This window comes from Trematomus bernacchii, unplaced genomic scaffold (assembly GCF_902827165.1).
Source record: "Trematomus bernacchii unplaced genomic scaffold, fTreBer1.1, whole genome shotgun sequence".
NCBI lineage: Eukaryota > Metazoa > Chordata > Actinopteri > Perciformes > Nototheniidae > Trematomus > Trematomus bernacchii.
In genome coordinates, this window is record NW_022987720.1 from 15,478,126 (window position 1) to 15,485,295 (window position 7,170).

A 7,170-nucleotide genomic window follows, 5' to 3' on the forward strand; every position below is an offset into this window, starting at 1 on the left:
TTGCTCTAAGACTCAAGCTCATTGATTCATATTGAAGATGTTAATCTTTAAACTTAGGTCATGAATCTATCATTTAAAATAGCTGTGCATTGTAGTTTTTATGTAGTAAATGTTAAGGAGGCAACACAATTATTGGAGACTATATTCAGCTTTTGAAAAATTGTGTGTGTGTGTGTGTGTGTGTGTGTGTGTGTGTGTGTGTGTGTGTGTGTGTGTGTGTGTGTGTGTGTGTGTGTGTGTGTGTGTGTGTGTGTGTGTGTGTGTGTGTGTGTGTGTGTGTGTGTGTGTGTGTGTGTGTGTGTGTGTGTGTGTGTGAAACCAAACACATTTTGAAGCAGTAAGGGTTGATTAAATTAAGCACTACTCTGAGTTAAACAAAAAATAAATGGGACTCATTGTCTTCCAGCAAGTGATTGTATGTGGTGTGGGCCCTGGATCAGTAAAATAAAGCCAAGTACACCAGGAGACTCAAGTTTTAATAAGGAGCACAGCACATCTGAGAAATGTGATTGAAGCGCTCAGTGATGGGAAGTCTCGTAGCCATCAGGCAGAGCATTGGTTTGTGGGTTATGGAACAGGGAGTGGTTGCCATCGCCCCAGGGAAATTTCTAGAAGGAGACATCAAAACAAGTCAACAACAAGGTAAACAAAACCAATAACATTGATCTAATGGCAGAGAGATTATGTTTTTTAAACCCAGGTGCAGGTATGCTGATTGAGACTCACCTTGGTGCGGATACGCAGGTGAGGATATGGAACAAACTCTGGCCGTTCATGATGGGAGTGCTCCTGCATCTTCATGTAGGCGTTGGCCATGCAGACAGCAACAGCAGGGATGGCCAAAACAAAGGTCAGAATCTTCCAGGTCCTCGCTGTGGAAACAACAACCAGTGAAAGTGCATTACTGAAGCCCTGAATGAGGCGCAGGCACAACAAGGAAACAACCTCACAGCAGCTGTCTCTCTTCTGAGTCTATCAACAATGAAATGTACTTCCTGTCTTTCGGCCAAGTAGCATGAATGTGCAGGACGGCTGCCAGCTCTGCAGACATTTCAGTTAATGTTCAACAAAAGAAACTGTACGAGAGGTGCAGTTACATGCAGAATCTCTAAATCTAGAGGCTTTGATGCATTTTGCTCAGTGATGAGGTACTCAGAAGAACTTAGAATTTCTTCCAAAGGACAAATAGCAATATGACGGTTCAGAAAAACTCTGTAAAATTCATGCAATTTAACTTCACTAAAAGTACAACATAATTATCACCAGATACATTAAGAACCAAAGTAGTCATTATGCAGTTTCCCATTTCAGAATAATATAGCCTATAATATATAATTTTATTTTAGTTATTCATGCATTGTTCACTTTAATATTACTGTTTTAGTGCTTCGTAGCATGGCATCAAAGAAGTTGTATATTTTATCAAAATGATAAACTCATATTTTATTTGTTAATTTGATTAATTATTGATTATTTTTTTCATTGTTTTATGCATCTACTAAATATGCATGTAGCTCTAAACTGCTCATATGTACTTCAACTAGGTATATTTCATTTGTTACTTTTCACAACGGATTTAATTTTTTTTGTGTTTTAGTTTGAGGGGCACAGAAAATACACACTGACCTCCTCCTGCATGGCTGGAGGTTGACGCAGCAGCAAGCGCCCGTCGAGCCACCAAGGCAGCTGGAGACACAGACATCTGGAGAGGTGGAGACACATTGGCCATAAATTACGGTACTTAAAAAAAAAAAAAATTCTAATCACCAGAAAAAATCATCCAAGTGTTATCTTCTTTTTAGTTTAATATGAAGAGCCTCTACACAGCCATTTAAACACCACATATTTCTCTTCTAAGCAGTCATTTGCTGAAATATTAAGCAATGTATCATGGCTCCCTTCGAATAAACAACAGCAGCAGGCAGCTGGGCTTGGGCCTTCTAGTGTTGCTGTTTACGATGAGTGGTGGTAAACCTTTTAAAATAAATATAATTTAAAAATCCAGCAAGAACTTACTGATCTTCAGGCAGGCAGTATTCAATTTACTTTATTATCTTCTTATTTTTTTGGCGAACTCCTTGTATTTGCTTCTCGTTCCTGCTTCTTCGTCCTTCAGTCTGTCCTCGACTGAACTCTGTGTGTCTGACTCCTCCCTACCTGTACATGAGCCAAGAAACTTTATATTTGGGCAAGTGCAAAGGCTCATATGTGACGAAGAGAATAGGGGGGAGGGGGTGTGTGTGTGTGTGTGTGTGTGTGTGTGTGTGTGTGTGTGTGTGTGTGTGTGTGTGTGTGTGGCCGGCCGTGGCTGGCCGGCCTCAACAGTGTGCAAGCTTTTGATTTTAGTTGTATTTATTTCTTGTTTTGATTAATTTTGCCTCCAGGTTAGATGAAAGCTGATATGAAGTGAAAGTAAACTATTGAAGCCTTTAAGGCCCATTAAGTAGACCTCTTGGAAATGTCCAGTAGGATTTACATCTCCGGTGCTTAAAAAGTTATTTTAATAATTGTAAATAATGTGCACGCCTCTTTTGGAATGTAGAACACATTTTTTTTGCTTGTTATCTTCAGGTTAAAAACATCTATTTATTTTCTTATAGTAGACAGTGCCTTGATACTGCTCTACCTTAGCTATGGGAATCATTTGCACTTCTTTGGTAGACCTGCATGTGAATCAACAACACAAATAAACCTTTATGAAATTAAATGTTTATAAATCAAGTATTTATTCATATTGGCCATGGTAGTTTGTTTGGCAGAGGAAAGGTCTATATGTGTTACCTTAATAGAGTGTCCACCAGATGGAGTAGTGTACTGTACAGTGTAGACTGTAAGTGCACTGCCCTTAAACACTCCCTTTAGTTATTTGTGTTGCACAGGCTCACCTCTGCAGTAAGGTTGCCTCCTGTTGGTGAGATCTCTCTAGTTCTGACAGATAAAGTGACCCAGAATAACCTTTGAAAAAAATGTGTTTCATACATTTGGATTTAAATGTACATGCAAGTACATTTTAGTTTATTGCAACTTTTAAAGTTTGGCAAAAAGTCTGTATTCCCTTTTAATACTGTCATCATCATTAGTGAAGTTTTACTAAGTTTTACAAGTTCTGCCCACATCAATTTAATGCCTCTAATCTGAGGCAAATGTTGTACTTTTTACTCCACTATATTTATCTGACGGCTTAAGTAACTTTTAAAAATATAAAACACACAATATACTTATATGATATCATGAAGTGTTGTACTCATCTACCCAGTATTATTTAAACGTTTTAAAGTATCTAAAATTGGCTTCACATTGATGAACTACAACATTGAAATGCTCTTTTGAGTATTTGTTGACAATCAAAACAACATGTTACTAAGTTATAATAGTGTTAATATCCTTTCATTACTTTATTTTAGATAATGGTCATCCTACTTTGATCAAAGGACGGATCGTCATTTCTCTTACACCCTGACTATCTTAGAAACGTCTCCACAAAAAGCCACTGTCTGACATTTTAAATTCATTATTTTTATACTGTTTTCTCCAGTGTGTTAAGGGTTAATTCTTGATTTACACAATATTAGTGAGCCTGTGGCCTCCGTCTGGGCGGCGGCTGGCTGCAGAGCAAACAGCAGCAGAGCCAGCTGTGATGTCAGTCAGTCTGAAAGTCTCGCACTTGTGTTATTGTGGGCTGAGGTTAAACACCATCATGAAGAGTCCATGCACAGACATGTAGGCTACTCACAGGCAGACACTCCGCAGACATTGTATATCTTTTATTATCAGCTTCATTGCGTTAATAATGTGTATGTTTCCAAACCTATAGTCAATGCAATACTTCTATTGTTTAGCTATGCTAGCTGCTCTGCTGTGTGCAGGCTTTCAAATATGGATATTTCCTGCTTTTCTTTGATTTATATGACATTAAACAAAATGTCTTTGAGATTTGGACTGCTAAAACAAGACATGTAAAGACATCGGTTTGAACTTTGAGAAACTGGGATGGACATTTTCACTTTCCTGACATTTTATAGACGAAACGAACTAAGCCAATACATTTAAGTAATCAAAAGTTCCAGCCCTAAAGGTTTTAGATTCTGTAATTTTTACATTCATGGTGGCCAGAGGATGAATCCTACTAAGATTTGTGCCACTACTAATCAGCCGCTCTGATCTGCTGTCAGACTCAACACAGCAAAGTGGACAGACACAAATGTAATGATGTATACATTTAAAAAATAATATAAATTCCAAAAGTATGGCCTAACTTTATCCTCTTATAATCTTTCTTTAAAACAATTTCTTCATGGCCTTTTGCGTTTTATTAGATACAAACCTAAATGCTGGAATAGGACAGAGAAAGAGAGGATAACATGCAGCAAACTAAAATTCAAGCAATTTAAATCATTCTTTAGTGTGGGCAAATCAGCTTATGCAAACGTTTTCAGACCAGTCACCTTTCACAACATCCCACGCACATCACCCCTGTCTGTGTTTATTTTATGCCAGGAGAAAGAATACTGTGGATTGTGTGCAATGCAGTAAGTGTGTGTGATGTTGGACTGAGGTGAAAGCAGCCGCTGTAACACTCTGTCCCAGCTTTGAGTTGTACATCTGTGTGGCTCTTTCTATTCTGCACACTTGGTTACCATATTCCGGCATTCACTTCAGAGCAGCCCACAGCTCTTTATTGAAGTTATACCGCTTTTGGACAGGGACTAGCTTTCTCCCCTCAATGCAGAGCAGTTCAAGATATTTGATATATATTTTTTATGCTAAACCTTGCCTTGTACTTTTTCCTTCCACAACTAGGGACTTTAAACTATGGCTTGCTGCTATCTGATACTTGTTTCGGCAGTATAGGACTGGGCAAAAAAGGAAATGATGTCTAAAGAATGTGCTTGTATACATGACATCTCTAATTGTGAGTGTGTGAGACTGTGAGCTGTCTGTAGGTTTGCTCTGGCTGCAGACACTTAAACAAACCACGAGTAGTCAAAATCCACCATTAATATTGACCAACACTGAGACAGCAGTGGATTTTAAGAAATGAGAGGGCTGCCTCTCATTGGACAGACTCTTTGGAAACTTCCATACTCTGTCCATCACATCAGTAGGTGCCGTGCAGACAGAGTGAGAGTTCAATGTCTTATTATCTGCAGCTGTTTACTTACAGTCTCACACAGCAAGTAAGCCGAACACTTGCTGACAAGTTTTGCTTGATTACCTGTCGGTGTTTTTTAATTTGATATTCAACAAGCCAGTGGAAATGCACAGTACCACTGACTGGCAGTAAGAAGGCAGCTAAAAGGCTACAATCAATTTGTTTTATGACATCTCTGCAATTCCTCACAACTTCAACATCATTCGTCTCATTCATTTGTTTTTCCGCAGCCAACTTAACTGTTTTTCATTCAGTGATGGAATACTGAACGACCTTCCCGATTGATTGATTGATTGATTACATTTGCTGATGCTTTATGTCTTGTAAACCCAATTGTCATTTTCCTCTCCTCTGGGAACAATTCCTTTTCAGCCAGATGCAGGTTTAACTGAAACACCTGAATAAAGAGTGAGCCGTCCCTCTGTAGGCCTTTTGTTCCTTCCCTAATGTGTATATGCTACATGGAGCTGAACACTAATATTATCCCCCCTGGAGGTGGCCCAATGGCTTACCAGCTGAAAGAAGAAGAGCATAAAACCACTGATAAACACAACTATTCCAGTCCCCAGGTAAAAAAGAAAAACGAATCTTCAAATCTAAGAATACAATTATTAAAACTGTTTTTTTTTAACAGCGAAGGTGAAGATGTTAAAGGTCCCCTATTATACTGTTTTTCATCAATATATTACATGAAAAACATGTCTCAGATGTCTCAGATATATGCAAAACATGTCTCTGAAGTGTTTGGCTCCAAATACCAAACAGATCATTGTAGCATCCCATAATCCCCTCTGTTTCAGCCCTGTTTCAGAAGTGCTGATTAAAAAGAACACAATGGTGCTCGAGGAGGAGATTCAGGTGATAAGGTGGGGGGGGGGGAGTTACCTTGGTTGGTTATTGGCTAATGGTTACACAAGCCAAAACAAATGTATGACATAAAGTGGCTAAAATCTGATCAGCTCATTTTCAGACATGTTTTTATATAAATGGATCAGGAGAAAAAGTGAGCGAATCTTTTTTCCTGAAACTTTCAGAATCTCTTTACACAGAGGGGACACATGTTTTTGTATAAAAGACATGAACAAGTGGATTTTGCATAATAGGTGACCTTTAAGGAAAATGTTCATATTGGATGCTCAGTTGGGATTATCTGTATTTTCACCTCCGACCAATAAGTGGCGCTCTGTGAATTTTGAGATGGTAGAGGAAATTAATTGACGAAGTTAATCAGCTGCAGGTGTTTCCTCCTTAGACATGAACATCGTTTTTAAGCCAGACACTGCTGTCTGCGTTTACTCTCCTGTTTGTGGTTTTGTTCTCTGTTATGTTAGGACAATGCCATACAATGGACTATTCTACGACAGCATCGGGTGACCATTGTTTATGGTCACGCTGGATATGTTGTATGTTGTACAGAATCTCATGAAAAAGCGGCCTTGAAGTTTAAAGATGATTTCTAAGGGAACATAAACCATGTGACCCCAGTACTCTTACATTTTGTATAAACTGACTTTAAAATATACAATGGGACTGTGCTGACATCCAATATTTGTCAGAAGTAGGTTCAAAGCTAATTAGGAAATAACCCTAAATGTTTTTAAATTGTTCACCATCTAAAACCATGATGCTTAGCTTAGCATAATGCTTTCAGCTTACAATATTATATTTGCATTATAGATTTTGAAAAATGTTTTATGCAAAACATAAACTTATTTAGTTACACTCTTCTTGCCTATGAACTTTACTTTATGCACTTATATATGAGGGTAAGTCAATATTTATTATCATCCATTGTGAGTCACGAAATGCTATGTTTTATTCTATTCCAAAAAAAACAGTGACACTTATTGTAGCTCTATGTTTTTGATATGCTGTAAATGTAACCTACCTTAAAGTGGACCTATCATGCTATATTTGAATAATATAGTGTAGGACCATACCTATATAAGGCATATTTATACTTTTTTTTTTTCAAAATACCAAACAGATCACATTTTAGCCATGCCTCATTTCGCTCA

The 7,170-nt window shown here is 37.9% G+C and overlaps 1 protein-coding gene across 1 annotated transcript; it reads right to left on the reverse strand.

The window, feature by feature from the left end:
* Positions 1 to 455: 455 nt before the first annotated feature.
* On the reverse strand, positions 456 to 2,149 carry LOC117492876 (cytochrome c oxidase subunit 6A, mitochondrial). Its single transcript, XM_034143296.1, has 4 exons — positions 2,017 to 2,149; positions 1,627 to 1,702; positions 727 to 872; positions 456 to 608 (listed from the first exon to the last, which is right to left on the reverse strand). Exons 2-4 carry the CDS (start codon positions 1,700 to 1,702, stop codon positions 519 to 521), a joined length of 312 nt encoding a protein of 103 aa, XP_033999187.1. The 5' UTR covers positions 2,017 to 2,149; the 3' UTR covers positions 456 to 518.
* Between the last annotated feature and the right edge of the window lie 5,021 nt (positions 2,150 to 7,170).

What these genes read in the sequence shown, in the direction of transcription:
- LOC117492876 (XM_034143296.1), bottom strand. Translation starts at nt 1,702, where the DNA reads ATGTCTGTGTCTCCAGCTGCCTTGGTGGCTCGACGGGCGCTTGCTGCT. An exon ending in CTCCAGCCATGCAGGAGGAG is followed by an intron (nt 873 to 1,626) that starts GTCAGTGTGTAT and finishes TTGTTTCCACAG; the next exon opens with CGAGGACCTGGAAGATTCTG. An exon ending in ACCTGCGTATCCGCACCAAG is followed by an intron (nt 609 to 726) that starts GTGAGTCTCAAT and finishes GTCTCCTTCTAG; the next exon opens with AAATTTCCCTGGGGCGATGG.